This window comes from Acanthaster planci, linkage group LG17 (genome assembly GCF_054643075.1).
Source record: "Acanthaster planci isolate LZ-2023a linkage group LG17, COTS_SCS, whole genome shotgun sequence".
Classification (NCBI taxonomy): Eukaryota; Metazoa; Echinodermata; class Asteroidea; order Valvatida; family Acanthasteridae; genus Acanthaster; species Acanthaster planci.
In genome coordinates, this window is record NC_141793.1 from 1,251,720 (window position 1) to 1,279,105 (window position 27,386).

Sequence of the window (27,386 nt, forward strand, 5' to 3'; positions counted from 1 at the left end):
TTCAACTGCGTTTATGTAAGCTTCTGATCGCCTTCTGGCTGCACTGCACCAAATATGCGCCGCCCATGGAAAACAGTTCCAAAATCAGACCGAAACGGCGCCGCCTGGTGACTCTCGGGAAGAAGTCGGCCTCCGTTTTTTCACTGGAAATTCAACATTATGGCCAAAAGATCACTTTTCGTTTCAATTTTATGGGGGTTAGCCACGATTTTATTTTAATTCGCCTTCTCCCCGAAGACACCCCCAAAATAGTAGTAAAACTATGCGCTCAGTTCTGAATGTAGCCGCCCGCCTCCATCCAAAATAGGCCCGCAATTTGGGGCTTTAATTGTGAAAGAAATACGCCGAACTGGAAACTATCAGTCCTGAATTCGGGATTTATAGAAATATCTCTGTGGTCCCTCCTGGTTATGGCACGTCTTCTTTTCAAATCCCTGTGGGATCACAAAATATTAATGAGCTAATGCAACCATTAATTTGATGGAAGGCACCCTTTTCTAAGTTGTCAACAGCAGAACTACAGTAATTAAAAAGTTACTCTTGATGTCACTGATGTTATTTTTATGAGTCAACTTCGTTTTCAAGTCTTCTTGTCAAGTACGTTTCAAGTTCCCGACTGATGGAGGACGTGTCTGAGTGTACACAGTGAATGATTCATATTCGGCTAATGTACTTCTAAGTTGGGGTAATTTTATTGGATACCTCTTTATGAGAATTTCCTGCCTGGAATATTTATATCATAGCCGAGTCATAGGCAAACCAGGGAGCCCCATCCCCCTACCTCCTCCCAAAAGGGGTGGGGCTTAGCTAACAAAAAGCGAAATCACCGTATAACATCCTGATCTTTCATTGGGATGTTTTGAAATTCTCATATGACACTTGACCGAGCAAACACAAACACAGCATTCCTTACAGTCTGCGGCTTCACAAGACACAAAATATGATGTACGGGTCGAGTGCCATGCTCAAGACGATGCATGATGGTAGGGCGAAAAGTTGCGGCGCCCTCTATAGTCAACTTTAAGACAGTAATCCCTGTCAGCCTTTATATTAGTGCAGTGTTGAACGAAAAAGAACATTTAGGTTTTACAAGTTCTCCGTCCATCGATGACTGGCGACAACTTAGCAAATGAATAAACTAACAAACCCTCTGAAATTCTTAAAATTTATGAAAGAGCCTAACAAGGCATGACAGTGTACACAATTCATTTCAGCGTCCTCTGAGCATTTTTAACAAGGATCAACGCTGGCATGCTGGCACTGCGCCCTCTTGCAGCGTGCCCCGTGACCCAAATGCGACAGTTTTTGTAGGCATGATCAGGACAGATTATGCCCTCACCACCAGTCTCGAAATATATGCATAATGGGATAGGTTGCCACGGTGCCAGAGTTGTGTTTGCCCATATCACATATGGTCATGATCAGTCGACGATCATGAACATGCTACGTCATTGCCAAAATATGCATCCATCTCTTGATTTACGAGGGGATTTTTTTTGTTTCTCTACGATAAAGGGATTGGGTGGCCAGAAACATAAGCTGAAGGTGTTGACATCACAACAGAGTTTGAATTCTTGTCAAGCACGCCTTCGAGTTCGAACCCAGTGTTTTCAGCAATATCCACCACCAATAATCTGGAAGCGTCACCGTCAGTTTCTTTTGATTTTAAAGGCGGGAGAAGGAAACTCGGGCTGTGTACCAAACGGTCCGTACACTCTCGCATGCGATAAATACCCACTTTATGGCTCAGCTCGGGAGGCTTGTTCTCGTAGGTTCATGAACAGCTCAATATGTTGTTCGTGGGTCGGTCACTCGAACACCGGGAACATAAAACTGGTTATTGCTGGAAGTAGCACTACAAGAAAAATGGCGACGTCTGTCACTTCTTCGAGGAGTTAATGCTTGGATAACTGGGCTGAATTCTTTCATTCATTCCTGTGTTAAGGAAAATTAAAAGTGTTCATTTTGCAAAATTTCTTATTGTCTCCGGCTTTGTAAGCCATCTCGCTATTTCTTACGGTAGTCAAAAATTTGTTTGAAATTTCAGGAGTTTTTTCGTGTGTTCCCGTAAAACCCTGACGAGGAGGTGTTGTGTGATCCTGTTCCGAGAACAGTGTTCCTGGGTCGTCACAAGTTCCCGCCGTTCGAGTTCGAGTTCGGGAACCGAAGAAATCTGTGTCAAGAACATTAACAGGCCACCCGAACTCAACCATCGTGCATACTCAGTCCAAGTCCCGAGATCAATCTTCAGACTTTGATGCGGTTGGCTCTCCCACGCCACTTTTTGAACTGTTTCTTTTATGTGCACGCCCACCCCTAGTAAATTCCAATCCAGGGCAGTGTCTAGACAGAATGGATCTATCTCATGAAGGAACCGCCTTTCTCTTTAAAGAGTATCTCTAAGGAAAACACGGATTTTATCTGTTCAGATAAATATGGAAGCATCCAAATCGAACGCAGTATCAGAAAAAACCCTTTTTAACTTGATATAGTTGAGCTCTGAAGACAAAATACACTGGGTTCAATTTGGATGCTTCCGTGTTTATTTGAACAGATGAAATCAGAGAAAACATGTTTTCCTTAGAGATGCTCTTTAAAGGCGTTGTCCCACAAAGGATTGTCAGTCATTCAAATTGCCAACGTATATGCGCCCTCCATGACAATCTGAGGGCCAAGTTGAGTGTCTATTCAGATCAAATGTTGTCAGATTAATTAGCACACACAAGGTTACTAAACGCTTAAGAAACAAGACAGAAGTCCATGGGAGGCGCAAATTAAAGAACTTTACCATTTTATTCAAAGACGCCGTCTTTAACGCATGCAATTTAGAACTGCGCTTGTCTGTGGTTCATCCTTCGGAAACCATCCATGTCCCTCGCTAATAATCAAGGTTCTCATCTCGCCTGATCGTGTTCTGTTTACACGAGAGCGTTCGAAACACGAGATGTCCACAGCGAGACATTCATCAGCGAAGTGTCGTTCTAAGTCCGACGGGCTATGCGTCACCAATGATCACCCCGTGTGGACCGTTGACGACGCGGCTGGTGCTCCCAACATGACCTGCACGTCTCAGTAAATATCAATAAATTATCCATCCAGCTAAATTAAAAAAAAAAGAGAAAGAAAAAGAAACGAATAAGAGTAGGAAATGTAGATCAAACATGTTTCCGCTACGAGTGCCTTCCCATAGCATGTGATAATTAGAAGAAAATCTTGGTCTACTATAATTGTGCCAATTTATCTTGTTTTGTGTTTTATTTCAAGATCATCATAGATTGCTTCCCGTATATGCTGAATATTCTTAAGATCAAGCTAGCTGCTCAACCTACAACGCGGACTTACTCCGTCAGACGCCCGTACATTCGAACTTGATCACAAAAAAACTAATAATTAAAGAAGTTTGTGATTGGTGTGCCTCGGTTGAGTAAATTGGATATTGGTTTCGTGCTATGGTGCACTCTGGCCGTGTCTTGCTTCTATGCATCATGACGCACGTCTTCGTTGTAGGGACACGAGATGACATAAAGGATCAGGAATCAAATCATTTAGAGACTACAGTCAAGAGCGGATATTATTATGGGCCATCCATGATGCAGAGGAATCTCCGATGACGTGAACACGGTACTCTGTAGGAGAAGACCCGAACTGTCTAAACCAACCATCCCCAGTAATGGCGGAAAAGCGTGGTGCCCAACTATGTTTGACCAGCGACCATAACATCAACCCATTCGTCGATTTTGCCGCTATCCACATCAAAATTACCAGGTAAAATCGACCAATGCACGGTTGACTAATAATAGTCGCTGCTTTAACTTGGACTTTTCAGAATAGTCCTCGTTGCTGGTGGTTACGTTGTCAAATAGCCGGTACAATGCATTTGCCATTATTTTAGTTGGACTTTAGTTACCGCGGGTCCGGATTCGTCTATAATAATGATGATTTTGTCGTGGGTGGTGTGAATCTGTAGCGCCCTCTACCATTAATAGGCAGATTTCAAAACTTTCGGTCAACATGTCTGCTGCATCAGATGACATTAAAGGGTGCAGTCCATTTACTCAAGTGAGAATTTCTGGCCAGCTCATTAGCATTAAAAGTGCCCCCACAGTATCTTTTGAAAGAAGAGATTGTTTGGCCCCAAAATGATGGGATTGTGTAAATGGTTGCCAGGATAAACTCCCTGGGTCTTTGAGCTTTCATATGAGAGCAGATTGGCTCAAAAGTACGGTTGAAAAATTGAAAAATTGGTCCTAAAATACCAGAGAAAGTTGAGGGTTGCCACTTGAAAAATGGCTGCAATCAGACCTCAGAAACAAATCACTTTTCGGGGGGATTTCATTTTGTGAGAATATTTAAAAATGTAATTGGTTAAACAAATAATCTGAAAAGAAACTGAAAGACGAGGGACCAGACAATCATTTCATTTGTGTTTCAGAAATCTCAGGGATGTTGGCGTGCATGCTATTGGGCCCTGAACGGTCCTGATTTTACACTGTTTTCAATGGGGCTTGAATTAGTGGACTGTGCCCTATAGTGTACCTGCATCATCTCATATCAGCCAATTCTTGCAGTTCTCATTGCCGTCAACAATCTAAACTAGCAGCCTCTGAGGAAAATTAACTTAAGGATTTTTTTGTGCTGAAATGAATAGACTGCCGACAGAGGGCGCTGCAATACGAATATTAATTATCGGACATCGTTTGTTTCGCTTGACAGACAAAAAAAATCCCAAATCCCAAAAATCCCAAAAAAGTTGAATAAGCCTATTCCGAAAGTGGTGTTTTTATCCATATAATGATAATTTCTTATTCACGTTGTTTTTATTTTTTGTAAACGGTAAATTTATACTCCTTGGAGAGGCCAAGCGAAGGAACAAAGGGAATCCGGGGATGGATAGTGTTACACAATGGCGTGCATATATTAATAATCCCAACACAGGCACAGACGTCCTACGATCGTCTAACGCTGTGCATCTTTACTACCGCAGACGCCAATCCCACTTTGAAACAAAGGAAATGTTATTGTCTGGTGGCTGTCGCCTCTGCCTACTCACAGCACGACAGAGGAAATGGGTAATCCGACTACAAACGCACGGCTCCCATTCGACTCTATGGCAGTACATTACTGATAACAGAGGGTTCACGCAGTGCATATGCAAGCATGATAAGCTATCACAATCCCGCGGAGAGCAGTCGCTGCTGGTCAGATAACGTGCGGGGAAGCACAGGAAACGAACGGATGGAGGAAGTCGTTCCATCTTGTAATGGTCTTTCTTTGTAAATACACGTATATCAATACGGACGTGGCTGACATTGTAACCGAGAAAGAAAGCAAGTACGCTGATAAAGATAACCTACGCTTCCCTTAATTAATGGAACCACAATATTTGGATTCTGAGAGTGAGAGGACGTTCTGTGTTGAAGTGGATGTTGCCGTAAGCCACTTCTGCTGCTCAGGAGCTCTGCACGCTCGTGGAAAGGGGGTGTTATGAGGAACGGGTTATACAGCAACTGATGATAGACGCTCAATTAGCTTGCGTGTGAGAGGCAGCTGCGTTATACATGTGGGGCCAACTCGACACTAAAAATTCTCTTGGTGAACACACCGTTTATGAATTACATATTCAGAGGCCCGCTGTGTAACGGCTGGAAACGTTCGTCTCAGACAGCGCACGTTTCACCTGAATGGGATAAACGGCTGGGCACGCTGTAAAAATACTCCCTTGACGATACGACATTACCGACTTCCCAGCATCGGCGAAAGACAACCTCGCCAGCAACACGACAGTGCAGTCGACGGTGAGCGTTTTTCAAGTTGCCTTCATTAAATATTCAAAATAACTTGCACATGTATTATTGTTTGGTGTATGCACAATGAACCCTGTTTTAAAAACAGTACACTGTACTAACCCAGAATATTTTACTTTTAAACATTGTACATGTACAGTACAGGTACCCTGTGAATGTGTATACGAGATTAAGAACTGCGTAAATTTTAATTCATTATAATCACCCATTGTGGCAAGTGCCTAATTGAGCTTACAGATTGACTTAGGTCAGCTTAATAAGTTTCCTTTAGAACAAGACTAAGACTGTCTGTCATTCAGTAAGCAAACACCGGAAAAAATTTTCAAGGATACACCGATACGTCGATAGTTATAGCATGGTGATAACACTGGTTGGATCAGGTGTCTCTTACCAACCGAATCGTGGAAGTATAGTGAAATCCTGGTTTGCCCTTTGAAGGCCCCGACTTTAAATGCGTAATGCAGGTGTTCTTGTGACTGGGGTATTGTCCTGCGTACAGTGAATGCAGCGGCCCGAGGGTTCCTAAGGGGCCACCCAATTATCCGCAGATGAGAGATGCGCGCGGTTTACTACTGCAACAATGTCCACATTACTTTTTCTGTGCATGCACGTGTTTTTAGTATTCTCACACATTTTTATGGAGGTCCGAATGACTTGAGATGGCAGGATTGCCGGACCTACTTCCTGAAAACAAATTGTACACTGCAATAAAAATTGCTCGAATAAAATTTGCAAACTGCTAGATTTCCAACGCCTTAATTTTGAGCTACTTCGTCAATGTAAGAAATCTGGAAGTGTGGCACTGTGACATCATTCTTAAATGTAAAAACAAATTGAAAAATTATCATATAGGGTAATTCCAGAAATGAGGGGTCCAAATGTGTGACATTTTCTTGTCCCTGTTACATCTGACCTTTGATATTTGACGTGGAAATATCACTGGAATTGATTTCAGACTGTTGCTATTTGTTTGGCAGGTAATTTTCCATTAATTCATCACTCTTGAAAATTAGAAAATGTGTTTTGAACCTATAAAATCATAATCAAAATCATGTCAGATGTGACAGGGACACGAAATAAATGGACCCCTAATTTCTGGAATTACCCATAGAGCACCTATTACTAGGCCTATAATGTGGCGCGACAGATCATAATCCATGGGATAATCAGAAACCATAATCCATGGGATAATCAGAAACCATAATCCATGGGATAGCCCGTGTGCAAGCCATGAACCGTAGAAATGAATCAACTGCTATGTTGAATTGATACTCTGGGATCTGGTTCGGCAAGAGGCCATATCAACTGGCAGCGAATGGGATTTACACGCACGGCTACGGGAAGTGGCTATCCAGTGGCCCCTATTGACGCACGTGTTATATGCAGCCGCAGCCATGAGTTTTGGACACAGCCATGGTCATCATACACCATGAAATGCCATATGGTGGTAATTCAGCGCTGATGTTTTCTTACAATGCGTCGGTGGTGGTGCCCCTTAGGAAATTCTTGCATGGTTCACGCCAAACCTTATTTATAAAAGGTGCCCTTGAATGCCCCGAAATGTCAGTTCCTTGAACTTAGAATGTAAGTTGGGCGTGGAGGTGCACAGTACATAAAGCTATACGCACGGGACGTGCGATTTCAAGGCAGGAGTTCCGTCAAGCTGGAACAGATCGCTCGTCAATGTCATGGTCGCTTCAGATGTCCATTTGAATTTCCGATTTCCTGTTGTTCCTCTTCAAGTTACGGATCAAGAAAGATTTTCTATAATCATTGTGATGTCGAAATGAGATTTCCATCACTGTTGTGTTTCAGCCTATAAAGTTCAGTCACAAACTTCGCTGGAAATATCCAAACTCTGACACAAGCCAAATGCCAGTGCTACAGTAAAATTCCGACATCCATCTGGAAAAAAGCTCTGTAAAGAAGCACATCTCTGCTTGGAATTCCCAGAAAGTTCTTTTCAACGGAAATAACATTTGATATTTCATCAACGTCCATGAACTCGGGTTTCGCACTCGCGTGTAACACATACCGGCAATCTGGTCTCGCAGAGAGCTCTCTTGACCGAGCACGCTACTAGCTTGTTCCGCTCTGGTCACTGAGAATGTGTGGATTAACAAGGAAGTTGGCCCGCTGAAACTTGTCTTGCACATCCCACAAGGTTTCGATCTTGATCGTGCATCATCCAAGCATCTACAGGTATGGAGCCCCTTTAACCCTTTCCAGAGAAAGTTGAGTGTAACTTCAAGATTTACACGGGTGAACCTGAGCACCGTATGGAAGGTTTGCGGTAGCACCGAGTTGTGGTAGTTGTGGAGTTGAGTTGTGGTATTGGTTCTTCTAAGAATCATACAGCTCAAAACAGAGATTAGTTCCCATGGTCTCCACAAACCCGCCTTCCATGTATTATAAATGATGTGTAGGCCTACAGTGTATTCTCATTCCATATGTACACAAAGTGTTGCTTGGGTGCTTACTTTTTTTGATATATCAAAAATTTTGAAGTAGGGAAGTTTTGTCGCCACGTTCAATGTCACTGACACCGAAATGAGCGCGCAATGTACATGGTTGGATGTGGATGACCAATTATGTCTAGAACATTCCAATGACACGTGTAAGGATTGTATTCATTCGTTCAAGCAGACATCGATTCAATGGATGACAATTTACGATTTTGCCTCCATATATGACCGTGGTCAAGTACAGAATTATTTCATTTTCCAAACTGGAGAGTTCCGTGTATCCCATTTTGAAAACATAGGCATGTACTAATAGGGGAATTTTCAGGGAAACCGAGCGTTTGAATTCATTTCTGTAAATTATCATTTTTATTTTAGGTCGGTTTCTTATGACTTTTGCAGCAATATCCCTTTCAAAGAGAAAGTGAAATGTAAATATACCGATTATAGTGGTTATGAAAGTTAATTCTGAACCATAACTAAAATGTTTCACCGGCTGTATGTGTTGCATATACGCTTGTAAAAATCCAATCGTCCAATACGCTTGATCTCAATCCATGCAATATTTCTTGCTGGGCATCTTGAATATCATGCAATGATCAGCGACCACTACCGTATCGGCTGTTTGCAGCTTGTTTGAATGGTACCATCTGTTCAAACAATGATTATTATACTTGGAATACTTTCAGGAAACCTGAAATGCCAACAAAATGTGGAATTGCGATCTGCTCGAGTGTTGACAACAAAGTAGAACCATAAAAAATGCTTCCACTTATGAACTTCATCACCATTCACTTTCATACAAAGAATCCTGTCACGCTACAGTGACTATGCATTGTCACCTCTAGAAAAAACCGAATGAATGTTTTTAGTTGGAGCTGTCATTTCCTTTCTCTACGGTTAGATGGGGAGGTTTACGTAGAAGGGATTATCGATTTTCAGTTTTCCGTTGCCAACGAAAGGTTTGAATTTAACTTGTGGTTTCCAAGAACACGCTGCTCAACTTTGGATGACCCTCCATTCCAAGCAGGCTGGAGAGCTGTTATCCGAAAAATGACACCAGTATTCACACATGAACAATGCACAGTCCATGACTTCACTGCCATATACCAAAGCTTTCTGCAGGCAACATTTGCACTATAGAGGCTTTGCGTGGTAGCCATTTTGCAGGGCAGTTCCTTTGTTCTACAGGGAAACCTCCTTTGTGCAGACCCTTAGGAACAAAGGCAGTGGCCTGCAAGATGGCAGGCATGCAAACCCCATATAGTTTATTTTGAAGAATATGAACTTTAACGGCAGGGGAGAGGAATAGGAAAACATTCTAATTACCGACTTCAGTCTGGTTTTGGAATTTAGTGGGTCACGTGATGTTGCCTCATAAAGAGCCACCCATTCACACTCGTCACATTTATTATGTCCGTTTCTGGGAAGGCCTCTTTAGGCCCATTGTGAATGTGGGATAAACAAACCTGAACTTAGTCCCAAACTACCCTGTTGATCATCTGCCTTTTCGAGAAATGATTCCTGTTTTTCCTACTGTTGATTTGTGTCCGGAACTGGTAGGCGCAGATACGGTGTTTGGTGACAAGGGTAACCACAGAGATACATGTAGCAGGTCACAAATTCCTCCTATGCTTTTACTCCAATATTGTGAGTCATGTTACACTGAATTTTATTCCCCTTTGGATCAGAGGCTAGGATCATATTTTACGGTGAACCTGATTTACTAGTGTTTTCAGTGAACCAGCAATCTATAGTGTGTTTGAAAACAGACTGAACTAGGTGCAGGTGGATACTTATCCTTGTAATTGGAAAACGTGAGAGCCAACAAGTCCACAGTGCACAAGTTGGCAGCAAGTTGTGTTTTCAAATTGTGTAAAATAGCTTTTTAAGATATTTTGTGCCTGCTACAATAGAATTGCGACACACGTAGCCGGTACTATTTAAAGGGACGTGGATAAAGAAGAAGGTTGCAAACACCATGGAAATTGACTTAGCATCGTTTAAACACTGGCTGTAATATCGATGACTTTGAAACGAGAAATGCATGACCATGTCTGTTGACGCCATTTCAAGATGGCGGAATGCCATTGACGGCACCTTTGTAAACACTGTGTTTCGTGCACGATGGGGAATGCATTAAGTGAAAACCGGCGGTAATCCATCACATGGCACCGCGCAGGATCTCTGGTGATCGTGTCTTGGGACGGGGTGAACCTTACCTTTGGAATATCCTTTGGAAAGCTGTCTAAGGGGTAAATATGTTTTTTCTTCTTCTTTTTCTTCTCAGTACTGCAAACATACTCCTCAAACGGGATATACTATTGCAAGTGTGCCGTTGCCAGTGTACACTAATAGTGCCCCCCCAACTAAAAGTAGTTAGATCCATGTTGATTATTTTTGTCTGCAGCCTGTCAGCCGTAGTTACTTGTCGTATGGCTATCGGCAGTAGGTTCCACTCAACTATGGTTCTTGGCAAAACCACAGTTGAGCGGAACCTATACTGCCAATAGACGGTTCAGCCGTCAAATACTAGAAGACGGTATCTAGAATGCATCAAGGCGTTTTATCATAAACGCGTTTAAGGAATGCTTCGTAAGGTATATGGAGAGCGTTCACTGAAGTGCAGTAGTGAAACGTTGTAAACAGATGCGAGCGGCGTTAATCTTCGTCAAGATTTTTTACTCATACTGCGTTCTGCACTTCATTTAGATCATAGGGGCCCTGGAGTGGATGAATGAGAAGGGGGCTTTTTGGAGACTTCACACTGAGCTCTTTGACCCGTGAAATAGGAACGCGAAAATGCAGCGATTAAAAGTACAGTCAAGCCGCTCTGGATTCTTATAACTTTGATATTTTTAAACAACGCGCAGAGAGAGCCCCTTTAACGCATAAATAATTTGACGAGTCTTGGACATTTTAACACTGACATGTTTGATAGTTTGTCTCGTCATCGGCCTTAGTAATACTGTATCGAGATGTTAACTTCTGAGTGAATGGTAACTAGAAATGTAAGGAAACAGACGACTCGCGATAAACAAGTACTCGATAACATGAATTGTGATCTACGCTTCGTGACTTCGTTATGTTTCAACTCACCGTGCTCTGTGAATAAAACGCATCGATGATTTTTTTTTTCTTGCGGAAGCAGGATAAACCGGCTTGTCGTTCGGTATATCCTGGATGGGTGGGCAGGCGGAATCGGTCGTTCAACCAACAAAGAGGTCAATGCTACACTTGTCTTGTTCTTCGAACCGTGCAATTTCTTCATCTTTTGCCTCAGCCTTTAAAAAGAAAAGACGACGAGGCTATCAATAAATTGATAATGGTTCGACGTGAAATGAAACTCCAAAGGCTAAGTTGTGACGAACTTGATTTGTGTAAGTTTTCACTGGATATTTTTACCAAGAACCCGGAGACTTGGAATAAGACTTGTAAGTTATAGACATGCAACTAGTTCGTCGAGAGTCTAAAAATAAAACAACTAGTTCGTCGAGAGTCTAAACATAAAACATACATATTATCGTCAAATTAGATTTAAAGTTCTACCAGGAAAACACGTGAACATAGATTTTTATTTTCCCGGCTTATCACGGAGTTAACAGAAACGTCCAAGGTTAGTCTCTTTGCAGAATCCGCAAAAGTGATTTTTAAACAATCCACTTGAAGGGACAATCGAACAAAAACGAGAAGAAATTTAATACAGTAGACACAAAATGGTGTATACCTGTTGCAAAGAAAAGGATTTTTAAAAATATCTCCATAGAGAATCCACACAATGCTATGTTTATTGTAGTTCTTATACTTTGATGCCTTATAGGCATCTGGAAGAAGAGTCGTCTCTAATTGAATAAACCCACGTTAATACAGAGATATTTCATTATAATCCTATCGCTAAGCCTTGCTGGACGTAACGTACTGTTGTTTGGATTCATCTGTCACAGAATGAAGGGTCAGAATGATCTCTAGCGGTGACAGAGAAGCCAATTCTGTCGCCATAGGAGCTCAAACGGGAAATACCTTCTTCCTACCCTTGATTACTAGGATGTCGTCTTATAAATGGATAGTTCCTTTCTCGTCGAGATCAACCAATAATTAGTCCTTTTTTTATTTCCTCACAAAGACTTAACCTCAGAAAATAAATGACCTTAGCTACGTTGAACCTTTCTTGCACAATAGCAGCAGCCGTAAAATTTGTGGCATTGTATCTCGTTTTACTAAATTCTAAATATTTAACCAGGCCCAAAAACATAAATACCTGATCATTACAATTAGACACATTTCGAGCTTTAGACAATCATAGTAAAATAGATTTTATTTACTTGAGAGGTTGAATACTTCATGATTGAAAGAGCTTCTATTTTCGCTGTAAGTCATATTTATTTTTGCCCATGTTTTGATCGGTATGAGCAAACTGACGTTACCAATATATCGCACTTCCTATTTTGTTTCGCTGACGCTATTTGGTTGAATAGGAGTTAGTTAGTTTTCATCACGTGGCACAGATGATGAAGTGGTTACATAAAATATATCCCTCCCAAACTAGAATGATTCTGTTTTCACAAAATAGAATCAAACCTATAAGGAAGGAGCACTGTAACGGAAAGAACGGTGTGGATTGCAAGCTGCATGGAACAGACATGACAGTCCGTCTCGCATTTCGGCAGGTGCACATTCATAACAACAGGTAGGCCTTAAAGAATACGAATGGAGACAGACGTTGGAAACCGCTAAGAGGAGTTATTTTTAGATTCGCTCGTTCGGGTATTCGACGGCGGTTGAATAACTGGGAGATTTGCTTACGGATGTGCCTCAACGAAAAGAAGAGACCGAGGTGTAACCGCGTCGGGAAACATCGTTCACCGCCCTTCTGCGCGGTCACTATTGCCTAAACAGGTTTTCCTATGGCTTCGTATATTTTTCAGCTGGCTGTGTTCAACGCCAACTTTACTTCAAACGTTTTTTATGTGAATGCAATGTGTATGTTTAGGAAATTGATGTAAGGAAGAAAAAAAGCTTCAAAATGTGTCTTTTTCATTCTCAGACCTGACGTTTGTTCACCGTAGAAAATGAGTACAAAAGTAAACAATATTTTTAAACTAAAGGATTTTAAAGATTTTTCATCTTACTTTATATTTTTTTCTGTTCACACACTGAGCGATAAAATACCTCATCAAGATTTTTAAAGATTAATGTCTAAAGTCGTTTTCCACAAAATGATCAGGGGGTACGCTTGTGTAAAAATCTCTTCATTCCTTCGAATACTTTGCCTTTTATAAATCTATAATTTTGTAACACGCTGCATGTACACTGTTATTTCGCCTGACACGGAACGTAACACCACTGATGCGCGTTTAATATTCACGTGGCATTTACTCTACACTTCTAAGATGAAGCATCGGCAGCCATGTGTGTAGTCTGTGACGTCAGTGGCGAAATGCTGTATGCCCATCAAATTCAAATTCGCAGAATTGGGGGAAATGTGACTGTAGATTAAAAAGTAATAATGCATGGGTGGGGTATACTGTCCGTGTATGTTTCAACCAACAGCGCTTTGTGATGCATGGACATTTCGAATCAACACGAGCAGAGTTCATCAGCCTGTTACAATGAGTGATTCGTCATGTACGTGTAGGTCACAGAAGTTTATTCTCGCGCGATCACGTCACTGTCTTGTGAAATCTCACGAGTGTCTGCTGACCACATTGGTGGATGCAAGTGCATTTCATCACTCCCAGGCAAACTTAAGGATCATTCTTACCAAAGTAATCAGCTAAACCTAAATTCTTACTGATTGTTTGTCACGACAACACAGCCCATGCAGCATTTTTATGTTTTTTTCAACCACTGCGGAAACGTCACCATGTTCCTTCTGTTTGCTCTTTGGTGCGCTGTATGGGGTCCTTGACATGGGACTGCAGCCTATTCACGACGTGGTTCACACCACCGGAATTTACAGGTTTCCTTCCGTGTTTTTGGTCACACAAAACCAAAGCTGAACGCGTGTCGAGTTCTATACTGCCTTGACTAACTCATTTTGCACTCAACGATTGAGGATCGGCGACTCGCGAAAGGTAAATGCCTCCTTTCTCGCATTGGATTTTTTTCTTTTTTTTCCATGGAAAAAGAATGATGAAAAAGGTTTTATCTACTGAAGTATTCAGACGAGACGTGCAGCACGCCGACATTTTAATCCAGTGCTCTAATATGTCTCGGTTTCTGTTTCGCACGTTTACAACAAAGAGAACGAGTCTTCATAAAAGATTGCGACCTCTGTCACATCCAAAACAATACTGCGTGTACCTGCACGTCTTTCGCATCATTACTAAAGAAGACATCGGCAGGTAGGTCAGTGTTCAAATCGACCTCGATGGTCGTGATTAAATCTTCAAGAAAAGCCGCTCTCTCGATGTTTGCTCTTGCGGCACATCTGGAAAATTGTAGATGCACATTTGCATAGTTTATTTGGAAGCGTAATCACGAGACTGTTTAAGATACGCCGACCTTATAGACAAATTTTAATTAATTTCACAGCTCTAATTTAGAGTGCTGCACTGGGGTGTTTCATACCATCATTCATTCAGTATGAATAACGTTCCCGTGTGTTCTCACAAACCCTGATAGCAGGCTGTGAATTACAAACACAAAATCAAACCTTTGCAGATGAATATGGCAGAATTGCTATAAGCACAGGCGAATTATTTTCTAAAAGAGAGAATACCATCTTTATATCATAACACGCATGTACTTTTATTTCATCGATGCATCGTAAGGTAAAAAGAGCTAGAAAGCATGACCTTAATAAGGAAGGGCCAACGGTAAAAAAAAAGGCTTCTTTGATTGGAGGATTTATTAGGGTGAATGATACAGCACACCGGTTGAAGCTGTTTATAATACAATATAATCAAGGTTTAACAAGGTAAGTAGTGGCTTCCTATTCCATGTCTGGCATTGATAATCCACGGAGCAGAATCCCTGCTTTCGCACTGGACTTAGAGAGACCACGCCCTTATAGTGACTTCTCTGCTCCACATCCTATGTTGCCTGCAACTGTCAAGCTAAATTGTTGGCCGTGTCCGAATTATTTGGCTGTGGATTGAAATACATACCACTAAATTACGAGAGGTGGCTGAAGTCACTCTGATAGATTGGTGTGTAATATCAAGCCGCAGCCAGGTAATTTGGACACGGCTTTTAAAAGCCTCGATCACTCTGTCCATTGTGATTGACGCAAGATGCTTCGACTTCAACTTGCTTCATTCAAAATACGTTACATCTGTATTTGTATCGTGATTTCAGAATTTACTAGTTTTACCATACAGAGCACGCCATTTATAGCTGCTGCAAAATTAAACACAAGGACAGCAAAAAACTGCATCACTGATTGACAGTGTTCAATATGTTTGAAATATATCTGAAGTTGGACAGAACTGTATAGCAAAACTTGAATATATTTTATTCCGAGTCTGCAGTGGCCTGTTTTACTACTACGAGTTTAGGAATCGTGTCCACGCACTCCAAATAAATTGATGTGCAATCGTCGGTTAAAAACAGGACCATTTATCAGTGATAAACGGCTTTTAAACGAGAACACAATGTGGAAAAACCATTATTGGCTGTCACATCTTCCTCCTTGAAATCGAGAAAGAAACGACCTAGTTCCCAATAGGATGACTGAACGGAAATCGCATTTCACTGCAATCAGACAAATCATGATTTACCGAGTGTTCCTAGGTTCTTCAAACTGCAAAGTGTAAGGGTCGGAATGGCGATAGAAGTGTCCGAATCCTTTCATCATTGTATGTGGATCTTTATTTAACTGAGCAGATGAAGTAAAGCTGGGCAGGCATTGGTGAACCTTTCCTGTGATTATTCGGCAGGCCAAAGGGAGAATATCGCCTGTACTGGCAGTAGACATGGACGAGATGACGAGATACAGACAATGGATGTGGGTAGGGATAACGCTAAGTTTACTATCAACGATGTGCACTATGCAAGGTGAGATCGCAGTATTTGGTTGCGTTTCTGTTTTCCACTCAGGTTAATAAAACCGGGTCGGTGTGTGTCAGAGTGTGGATTTGAAACAAAATGTTGTGCTGTGAAGAGTTTATCTGTAACTTGACTCCTTATTTCGAGGAGTATGACAGGACATGTGCGAGAGTATAATCTTACCGATTTTGCATTGCCACTGCAAAGGGCATGTCAAGGAATACGTAATGTTTGAATTTGAAGGGTATAGAATCTTGCATTCGTCCGATATATTTTTGAGTTCATTAAGGACTTACCCCGAAGATCAAATTACATTTTACATACACTTCATTTCCTGTTTTCCTCTCGAAAGCCATAAAATTGTTCCTTATTCTAGACAAGCTTAAAGCTTTCACTATGTGTCAACGTGCTTTAAAAACACGGAAAACCAATTTCAATTTATCCAGTGTAGTTCCTATTTGGTTTATGTCCAAAAATGTTTCGACTGTATTTCTGACTCATCTGTCGACCCGTGTCTTTTTACTTACAATTCCAGACAGCCTGTAATTATGGTGAACACGACTGGAAAACTTAGCATTTTTTATGCTTCCCCGGCAGTTTAATTTCGTCCTTTTTTGATTTAGTTTTGATTCTGTTTTGGTGTTTTTCTCGGCTGATACAGCCTCTGCCCAAGATGCCCAAAATTTAGATGACAATCCATGCGCGGAGGCAAGCAGTTGCGGCGACTGCATCTCATTGGATCCAAGGTGTGCCTGGTGTGAGGATCAGGTGTGTGACTGCCTATTTAGCGTGGTGTTAAGTTCATACCAAAATTGAACTTCATTTTGTGCACTCGGACGTTTATACAGCTGTACCACGTGGTGTTTATGCTGCCAGCTTTTGCAGCGTGGTTAGTCTTTTTTTTTCCTGGTTTCTATTCTTAGTTTCTGTCGCACTACTTAGTAGATTTTCATGAAGGTTAACTGAATCCAACTGTATGGTGACTTTTTGGTAGAGTGGTGATTTTGTACACGAACGGGTAGGTGGCGCAAGCGATACATCATGAAATTGCCGTATGCGCGCACTGGTTCACACGCGCGTGGCGCGAAGTGTGCAGGACTGTTTCGTATCTAAAAGTGGACGGGAAAGTCCCTACTCGTCATATAAATCAGCGACGACTGGGAATCTCTGTCTGAATTCATCGTGTGTAACTTGTTTTCTTTTTCAGGGCTATGCGGAGGAGACCAATTATCCGAGGTGCGATTTAATCACCAGCTTGACGAACAACAGTCTGTGCCAAGATATAGCATTCCCACAAACCGCTGTAGCGGTAGAACAGGTATATGTGTAACAGACTTTGGTCACACAACAAAAATCTATCCAGACATAAGACCATCGGGCAAGAATCTGTCTTTCTCCCGGTCAACCCTCTCTTCTACCGACACACAAACGGTGCAAAACCCTGGTTTTAAATAAACATCGTGTGATTAATATTGTACAATAAACATGCCAAATATGTTTCCATTTAGCACCACTTGTTTTGTTACTTAGTTTGCTTGTTTTATCGCCATTTTTTATTCAATCGCAGAGTTTAATTGCATGGCGACTTCGATTAAACTTTATCTTACGAAGCAATCATAGGTTTTCTTGTTCTACAATGTAGCCTTTATTTATCTCGTAGAACGATCCTTTGAGCGACGCTGGGGAAGGTCCGTCAACGGAGGCCGTGCAAGTAGCGCCCCAGAGGATAAAGTTGAAATTACGACCGAGTAAGTTGAGCCCTACCCCGACCGACAGACGCAAACTGACGCGACATAGACCTTCAGTCGGGGCCTAAATCTAATCCACCCAAGGAGGGAATACGAACCAATCAGAATCTTTATCGCAGTTCACGGGAGTAAAGGAGTACTAAAGCGAGGGAAAAAGGAGATGGCATACAACGCTGAGTTGTTTGTTTATCAGAGGGTATTTGAGAAATTCTCTACATGGTATGGCTTTGTGGTTCCCAGTTTAAATGTCCATAGTGTGCTTTTCGCATAGAACAAAATGCAAAAGAAGGAGAAGGGCATACAGAAATTTGGCCCATGATAAAAGACGGTTTCACCTGACGCGTTCCATCTGTACCTGATTCATGACGTGATATTTTCATTCGATGTTTTTCATTGGGTGGATCAGCTGTAAATCAATTAGTTGGTTTGAATTTTTTTCAAGTATCAGTGACGTTTATTTTGCGGTACTATTCCTGTGAGATCATGTCAGATTTACATTTATGTGAGGTCTGTATGGTTGAAATCTCAAGGTTGGAATGTTTAGTGTGAACTTTATTGAGTTACGTTGTGACACCGACACGCATGTTTCGACTGTTCGACTCCTCTATGATCGTTTCAGGCATTCGGTTCTGACTTTTCTTGCAGTGTTCGACTGCTCTACGATCGTTTCAGGTATTCGGTTTTGACTTTTCCTGCAGTGTTCGACTGCTCTACGATCGTTTCAGGTATTCGGTTCTGACTTTTCTTGCAGTGTTCGACTGCTCCACGATCGTTTCAGGTATTCGGTTCTGACTTTTCCTGCAGTGTTCGACTGCTCTACGATCGTTTCAGGTATTCGGTTCTGACTTTTCTTGCAGAGGAAACAGCCAATCTGAGAGTATCTGTTCGACAAGCACGAGACTATCCTGTGGATCTATACTACGTCATGGATCTGAGCCGGTCTATGCAAGATGACTTGGATAACCTGAAAGACCTGGCCAAAATTTTAGGTAGGTATTCGGTTCATAATTACTACGCCCTCGTTAAGATTGGGAAATCTTGTTGGGTTGTATCTGAATCAACCGGCTGCGGCTAGGAGTAACGCCAGCATCTAAGGGAACTAACTGCAGCCGCTAGCAGGGACTGTCATAGGCACCTGTGTCGTATTCGGCCATAACCATTATATCCGGTCACATCATTATTCACTGACACGTTCCTGCCGTTTTCATCATGAGCTCGCACTCATGTGAATTCCTACTACGCTAAAGAGTGCGGGTTTGTGCGCATTCAGTTGAACAATGTTCATACGCCCCACGCCATTTACACCGGCGAAACACTGCTAGCCTATGGCATGTACTTTGACTCTTGTGAACATGCAGCCGAGTGGGATGCATGCAGGAAACCCGTGCATGTCACAACGGAAACACAAATACCAAATGATAAAAACATTTGTCAACATGTTGATCAGCATTCAAGCTATTTAACAAAATATGGTGTGCTGCATATAGCACTTTGCTATGAAGTGTTGTGGTTAGGTTGTAACCTTTCAACATGTCAGTAATGAAATCACAGTTGAATGGTTATACCAGCCTGCCCTGATTATTTTCAACATTTGAAACATTCCAGCGCAAGAAATGGGGAACATTACGAGGAATTTTCGTCTGGGTTTCGGCTCCTTCGTCGAGAAAACGGTGGCGCCTTTCATCAACACAGCACCAGAAAGGTAAACACGAACACGTGATCCCGCAAAGTCAGTATATGGATGGGTCTGCCGGGTGTTTGATAAAAATTGTCGGATGCGATGAGAATCGAATCGAGAATCGTCGCAAAGAGTGGCGTACTGGTGAAGCTTTCTCAACAAACTAAACTCTCTTTCCTTAATACTTATATTTAAACAGTCTTCGGCAGCCATGTCCTGGATGTGAGGCTCCCTATAACTTCAGAAATCATCTTCCTTTGGACGTGAACACGGACTTATTCTCGGTAAGAAAACTGGCCATGGCAAACGAAAAGTATGGTCTTCACGGGCAAGTTGCTCGAGGAAAAGCTAAGATTTTCATATGCGGAAGGGAAATATTTCTTAGTAGAGCCTCAACCACCTTGGTACTAATACTTTGAGCCCTTTGGCTGGGACTATGTCATTTGCTAAGTAGGATTTTTCTGGAGTTTTGAGGAATAAATGAGAAAGGACCATGCACTCACAATCACTCTTTATTGTCTGTGCAGGTAAAAGTCAACGAGACATCTGTCTCTGGTAACTTGGATCGCCCCGAGGCTGGCCTTGACGCCCTCATGCAGGTCACAGTATGCAAAGTAGGTGACGTCAACCAATATCTAAATTAAAGTTTATATACAATGTACTGGTATTGTCAGTAACGAAATAGTATTGAAAAGCAACTGAAATACAAAGTAGCACTATTAAACCAAATCATATCTGATGCCGTCATCCGCTGTCATTTCCTTCTCAGGATCAGATTGGTTGGCTGCCCAGAGCTAGGCATATCGTAGTCTACACCAGCGATGACGCCTTCCATTTTGCAGGTGATGGAAAGGTACGGGGCAAAAACACTGCATGTACTGATTTGAGACCATGCACAGAAAATAGCCCATGTTGCACTGCTAGGAATCATGGGATATCGAAAGAAATGCGATAAATTTAATAAGCCACTGAAAAAAACTTTTAGCCCGTGAAAAGAGAAGTCTAGATTCAAGGCACTAGCTCAACCGAGAAGACCGAAGAATAAGTAAAAGGACGAATACAGTAACAAAAATACTAAGATAAAGCAAGATGAGCTAACTGGATAGAAAAAAATCATGACGGATGAAATCATTCTGCCACAAATGTATAAGCTTTGATTTTCACATGTGGAATTTGACATAAACTCGCTCCTTCTTGATACAGCTCGGCGGCGTAGTCCAACCAAACAACGGGGAGTGTCACCTCGATCCAGTCACGGGCTACAACACCAAAGCTAATGAATATGTAAGACCTCACGTTTCATTATGTAAATTTAACTTTCGATTTCCATTGGTCAATAGATTCTCACTTTGACGCGTGCACTCTGGCAGCATATAGCTTTGTTATGATCAAATATATTCATTTGGGTGTAACTGACAATGTAAAGGTTTCACCCTTTCTGTGATATGGCAGGATTACCCTTCAATTGGGCATCTCAACTTCAGGATGCGAGAGCAAAACGTCATCCCGATTTTTGCAGTAACATCCACTAATGTCCATTTATACCAGGTAAGATGCGTTGATGTCTCATCTCCTTTGCGCTTCTAGAAACAGCTAAAATCGCAATCACATGATTATCTTCTTATTATCTATTCTTCGTGGAATAACAAGTTGCCCTGAAGTTGGGGCTCCACTAAAAACGACTCCACTTTCCAGGCTCACTCGAATGATATTTCTTTTCATTTTGATTCCTCAGAATCTGGCTCATTTTATCGAGGGGTCCACAGTTGGGACACTGGCCGTCGATTCTTCAAATGTCGTCGACCTGATCAAGGATAACTACGCGGTAAAAATGACAAACAGTAATAAGACCATAATCTCTAGGAATTTGGAAGAAATATGATTTTTAATCTAAGGAATGGTGGACTGCAGACCAGCTCAGTTAAGATCTCAATATTCGCACCCACTGCTACATAAAGATACAACGCGGCATAAGTTTATACCAATAGGTAATGACTGATGTATCCCCACAGACAATCACCTCGCGAGTGGAGATTGTGGACAATGCGCCGGAGAACCTCGCCGTGAGGTACGTCTCCCGGTGTCTGAACGAGGCACCACGTCCGGACTCCAGAGTGTGTACCGGGCTACGGCTTGGTGAGACGGTTAGCTTTGATGTCAGCGTGGAGGCCACGGGTTGCCCGGAAACCGAAATCCAAAAGTACGCCGCAAATTTCATCTTTATTATTGGACTGCTCAATATGTCGAGAATTGATTCTTAATCAAAATGTCACGAGTGCTGCTGTTACACACTTTCTTTTTTTATTTGAAGATATCTTTTTTACCTTTCAGACTGTATGTAGGAGATTAGAATAAAAATGTACATGTATTTTCTCATTTGGTCGCATTTATTCCTAATTAGGTTCTCCATTCGCCCAATTGGATTCGACGAATCTGTTGAGATTATAGTTGAGGTTGCATGCAACTGCGAGTGTGAGGCATTTGGGGTAAGCAAAGTAACAGACAGGAACCCAGTACGGTTTCAACTTCCACAGTCGATTTTATATAATGCAGTTTGTCTGTAGAATTCCAATCACTGACAACTCAAAGCTCAAACTGTCTACCTTGTCTACAGATACCCAACAGCGAGTACTGTACCAACGGTAATGGGACGCTTTCGTGTGGCCAGTGCGCGTGCAATGCCGGCCGCTACGGCAAGTTGTGCGAGTGTAGTGGCATGGAGGACGCGGGAACGTTCTTCAGAGATAAGAACGAAAACACCGCCTCGTGCAGAGCGTAAGGCTATATCTTCGCTTTAATGGGTTCTTTATAATTATGTACAACCGCCTCAGCGATATGAAACATGGTCGCAGTTTCGGCTGTTTCTTATCTCAGAACATTCGTTTGGTTCTTCGCAGGAACGCCAATGCGACCTCCTCGGTCGTCTGCTCGGGCCGAGGGGAGTGCATATGTGGAGAATGTGTCTGTTTTGAGCGGCAAGTAAGTTTTATAGCAATCCATTTCAACGACTGTCGCTCTGTTTCATCGTTCGTTCTTATGAATCCATCAGCTTGCAGCTGTATATGAGCTGGTATGGTACGCCCTCACCAGCTATAGGAGCACAATGACAGGATTCAGTTCATTTCTTACTCAAGTTACTGTTATCATATCTCCTCTTTGCAGAATGCAAACGAAATCATTTCAGGGCGGCACTGCGAATGCGACAATTTTTCATGCGAAAGACACAATTCAGAATTATGTGGAGGTAAGTAAGCTTTGCGACACAAGGTGAAGTATTATTTACCAAAGATTACCACAAGCATCCTTTAGCATATTTCACGTACGGGTCCCCGCACAGTGTGTTTGTAATTATGTAGGTCTTCATCATCTGATATTTCCCGCCAATTTTTACAGGACTAGATCGAGGTGAGTGCGTATGCGATGAAAAGAGGCGTCGCAGTGCCTGCAAGTGTCGACCAGGCTACGTTGGTAACGCTTGCGGCTGCTCCACGTCCACAACTGCCTGTCTGGCGTCCAACGGGGTGAGTATTTCACTGGCAAGACAATGTGTTCGACAAAATATACCCTAACTTCGTTGATGGTCTCGTTGATTGGTTGATAGGGTTGATTGGTGCCATGTAGACTGGTACTCTGAATGACTAGTGCACTGATTGACCAGTACTTCAACTTACTGATTGACTGGTGACTGTTGGCCCAGTTGTGTAGTTGCATGACTGAATTCTAAAGACATGGCTTGGATCAGTCCATGTTTAGGGGTTTTTTTTTCAAAAATTGGAGTTGATCTGTGACTGCAATATTTACCATCTTTTGGTATCTTTTGTCATTTAATACGCCTGGATTTGGTTATGCAACCTGGAAATGTTCTTCAGGGATGTAAAACTTCTTGAAGTTTCTACTCAGTTACCATAGTTATTCGTGGAGGTGACTTCTCGATGAGAGTTCCAGTTGCCCCAGTCTTGTTCCTAACCAACTCGGTTTCGTGCCTACGATCCTCCTGTTGTTTTTTTCCAGCTTATTTGCAACGGGAGAGGACGTTGCAATTGCAACGAATGTACATGTGACTCGCCCTTCCAAGGAGATACGTGTGAAGTGTGTAAGGTGGGTGGGCCCGTCTGTCTTCTCTCATCTTAAGTGTTGGTGGTCTCATCATGAAGTGTCACCGTTCATTTTCGAACATAAGAACGCCGATTGTCAAAACACAGGAAACTACTTCTACTCAGTTACATACATTAGCTTCTATGTTTCAAAATGAAAGCAACTCGAGCAGCCCTCGTGCAGATAATTCTATCCAACATTTCCGAAACACATCTCTCTGGTTGACTGACGATGGAGAGTGTATGCAGACTCGATTACGGAAACTGAAGTATTGTATGTATCGTTTCTACAGACGTGTATCGGGAAGTGCTCGTCCTACCGACCCTGTGTTGAGTGCCAGGTCTACGGCGTGGACATCTCTCCCGCGGAATGCAGCAAATGCAATGTGGCTGTGGTGATCGAGAAAGAATTACCAACGGGTAGGTCGTGGTTCCTCGTTCAGGATTTGGCATATTTATGGGTGTATGGAGAGAAGAGCTCGTTTGTGTTAACAAAGTGTTGTCCCTACTCCTACAGTAAACGGGTCCAGTCCGTGTGTGTTTCCTGTGCCCGAAGGGAGCAACAACTGTTCTTTGACGTACAGCTTCGTGTACGAGACTCTCAACAACGGCACCATACTTGTCCACTTCGAAGAACCCAAAGGTAACAATCTGACGAGAAAAACTTTCTGTCGCACAATTGTACAAGTTTTTGCATTTTCACTTCGTAGGCTATTACTCACAGTTTAGGTCTTCGGATAGCCTGTATATTCTTTATTCGCTTTTGATTCCAACATGTTTATAATGAACGCATTGTAGGAAATAGTTCAGAAATGGTTTTGTACCCTCGTTTTTTTTTCCATTGCCAGAGTGTACCGGAGGTGACGGTGGTGGCAGCGGCACAGATGGCAAAGGTCCTATCATAGAGAAAGATGCTTCCGGAAGCGAGATTTTAATCTTCGTCGTCAGTACCGTAGCTGTCATTGTCTTGATCGGCATTCTTCTCTTGGCTCTTCTCAAAGCCGTCAATGTCGTGCGGGACAAAAGGGAGTACGATCGCTTCCAGAAGGAGCAAAAAAACGCCGTCTGGGAGCAGGTAAGGAGAGAAAAAGCCCGTGGCTGAATTTAGAGGCTTTCCTAGAAATAAGATAAACATATCCGTCTAAGCAAACGGCTTCCTTGGTTTGCATCTGTCCCCTCGGACTATCTGTATTCTTTTCATTTCGTTTTCTTCAGGCGCAAAATCCCATCTACAAACAAGCAACGTCGACCTTCATCAACCCAACCTACGGAAAGTAGCACCAGTCAAGGGAGAGATGGTCATTTCCAAACTCATCGGCTTCGTCTCGAGTTCGACTTCAGCTTATTTAGAAGCCTTTGGTGTCCAAGTAAGATGAAGCAATCTGAATGCATCTTTAAGTCTCTCATTGGTGGGTCTGCTTTTCCTACCTGAGAAAACGCAAAGTTTGTCAACTAGTGCGCGTTTTCCAATGTGAGGTCATCCATTAAAGTCATGTGACACAGCGCGAGTAATACTGATATCTAAATATCCAACAACTATTTTATTCAATAAATTAAAGTAAGTGTTTTTGCCTCTGGTTTTCGAAATTCATTCGTACAGTACTTTGAAACTGCAGTTTGTCCTTTGCTTGTGTTCTATACCTCGATGACAATTTATGTTGTTCTTAAATCAATACCGCCCTCTTTTGTTTAGCAGTAGTATGTATCGTGCGATCAGTAGGCATTGTAAACGTAATCCTATGATCTGGGCTGTATTTGTTTCCAGATGCTATTGCATCTTTTAAGTTATGACGCCCTCTGTCAAGCCGAGCAAGAACGCTGTGCACAAAAAAAATAACTGATAATTGGAGTGGATTGGAGAGAGGCGGCCGACTAAATAACTCGATTAATCAGTTCTTGTAATTGCCAGAACTGTGATATTAGCAGGGGACGCCGTGGTGCGTTCGAGCGAGCTACTCGTGTTAACAGGAGTATACTCACGAGCGCTCGAACGGCTGGAGTATGACCTGCAGGTCAGCAAGAGTATATTCTTTCGTTAGAGAGGGAGTTTGCACTCATGCACCCACGTGTAATGCGCACGCATCTTACTTGTGTTGACAGGAGTAACCGTGCGAACGCACCATGTGATTGTAAATAGCTTTAGACAGAGTCGACCAAAGTGCTGAATGCTATATATTTTGAATATGAAATTCAAGTGTAGATAAACGCAGATGTATGATAATTTCTTACACCGAACACCTAATAATGACGTCAGTATTTTCAGACGGATTATCCGGAATTAAATGTGGCCACGTGCCGTGATCATTGTGAGCGATGCACCATCTTGCACTCTCTGGTAGTTCGAGGAGTGCAGTCTCCTTGTGAACCTTGGGGGCGGGCGGGCAGGGAATGGGAACATTGCCTTCGTCGTACTCCTTGGCGATCAAATTTTGGCACATGGCAACGAGGATACGCATATACATAAATTGCGAAATGGAGAAGATTTTAACGTCTCTTCTAAACCCACTCCGTCGGTTCCGGCTACGGTATGTCGTCAGAATCACAAGGCTGAATAAGATAGTCTATAGTTCTAGGCACGGAATCGATGTGTCGATGTAAATAATTGACATTAAAATGCCAAACTTGCTTTTAAACTTTTAAAAGTTGGGACTTTCTAACGACGAGAGCTTAATGTGCTCGTGTGTGCAGGTTGTTTTGTCGTTTCTTTGATCTGAGTGTCTGTTTTTGTCTTTCTTTCTGATCTTGTGTTTAAAGGCTGATTATGTGAAATTAGCTGCCTTGTGTGATATGCAGGGATTTTCCAGAAAAATGGATAAGTGTTTCATGAGCCAGTGATGTGTCTGCAAAATCGTAAATGCCCAAAAGACAGCCGTTTGCAGTCACGTGACTAAAAAGGGTCTATTTCATTGGTTCATAATTTGTGTTCTGCACAGAGGGTTAATGTTGTGTTTTAGTGGTGGACTTTGTGTGTGAAACGAACAAAGGCGACGAGATACCCTCATGGAGGAAGCGTGATGGTAATTGATGAGCTGGATTGAAATATTTGCATAGTAGTCGTCGTTGATGAAGAGATGCGGCTTTCAGTTGCAAAGCGAAAAAGACAAAAATTGAGATAGGCGATTATTTTGTTGTATCATTCACTTTCTAGTGCTGAGTTTTAACTTATACTTGGATAAGTACATATTTATCAATACACATGCTTAATTTCTAATCCTTTACAATTCTACAGTAGTTTAAATAGCTTTAATTGATCATTTAAAACTTGCCATTTCGTATTTTATAGATTTTTGTACTGTGTAGACGACAATATAATTAAAGAGGCTAAAACTGTAATTAACATGCTGCTTTCTGCGTGTGTGATTCCGAAGTTCATAGGAAAATTAAATTTAAACAAAAATCAACTAATCCTTTTATAACATTTTGATCTCCATCCATTTTGATCGGTGTATTTCTCCCCCTCCCGGCCACCAAGGCTCCGCCCCTAGCTAAGACAAATTCACAACCGATGATGAATCTGCCTGCCTCCTTTGCAATATACACCCTGGATAACTCTTCTACAGGAAATCGAGGTGCCCTTTTTTTATTTTTCTCACCTGATTTGATGACTCGTC

At 42.1% G+C, this 27,386-nt stretch overlaps 1 protein-coding gene across 6 annotated transcripts; it reads left to right on the forward strand.

The window, feature by feature from the left end:
- Positions 1 to 5,110: 5,110 nt before the first annotated feature.
- Positions 5,111 to 27,112, forward strand: LOC110975264 (integrin beta-1-like). Of its 6 annotated transcripts, none has more exons than XM_022227597.2 (24): positions 5,111 to 5,795; positions 16,147 to 16,264; positions 16,917 to 17,023; positions 17,463 to 17,573; positions 17,916 to 18,003; positions 18,861 to 18,992; positions 19,609 to 19,705; positions 19,881 to 19,965; positions 20,209 to 20,295; positions 20,451 to 20,534; positions 20,885 to 20,965; positions 21,134 to 21,229; positions 21,417 to 21,506; positions 21,694 to 21,881; positions 22,083 to 22,167; positions 22,296 to 22,456; positions 22,579 to 22,660; positions 22,844 to 22,925; positions 23,075 to 23,202; positions 23,693 to 23,779; positions 24,069 to 24,195; positions 24,293 to 24,418; positions 24,624 to 24,850; positions 24,991 to 27,112. In XM_022227597.2, the coding sequence occupies exons 2-24, from the start codon at positions 16,183 to 16,185 to the stop codon at positions 25,051 to 25,053; spliced, it is 2,496 nt and encodes an 831-aa protein (XP_022083289.2). In that variant the 5' UTR covers positions 5,111 to 5,795; positions 16,147 to 16,182; the 3' UTR covers positions 25,054 to 27,112. The 6 variants fall into 6 exon arrangements, with proteins under 6 accessions (XP_022083289.2, XP_022083308.2, XP_022083314.2 ...); XM_022227616.2 differs by lacking the exon at positions 5,111 to 5,795 and adding an exon at positions 7,484 to 8,006; XM_022227622.2 differs by lacking the exon at positions 5,111 to 5,795 and adding an exon at positions 10,068 to 10,521.
- Positions 27,113 to 27,386: the final 274 nt, after the last annotated feature.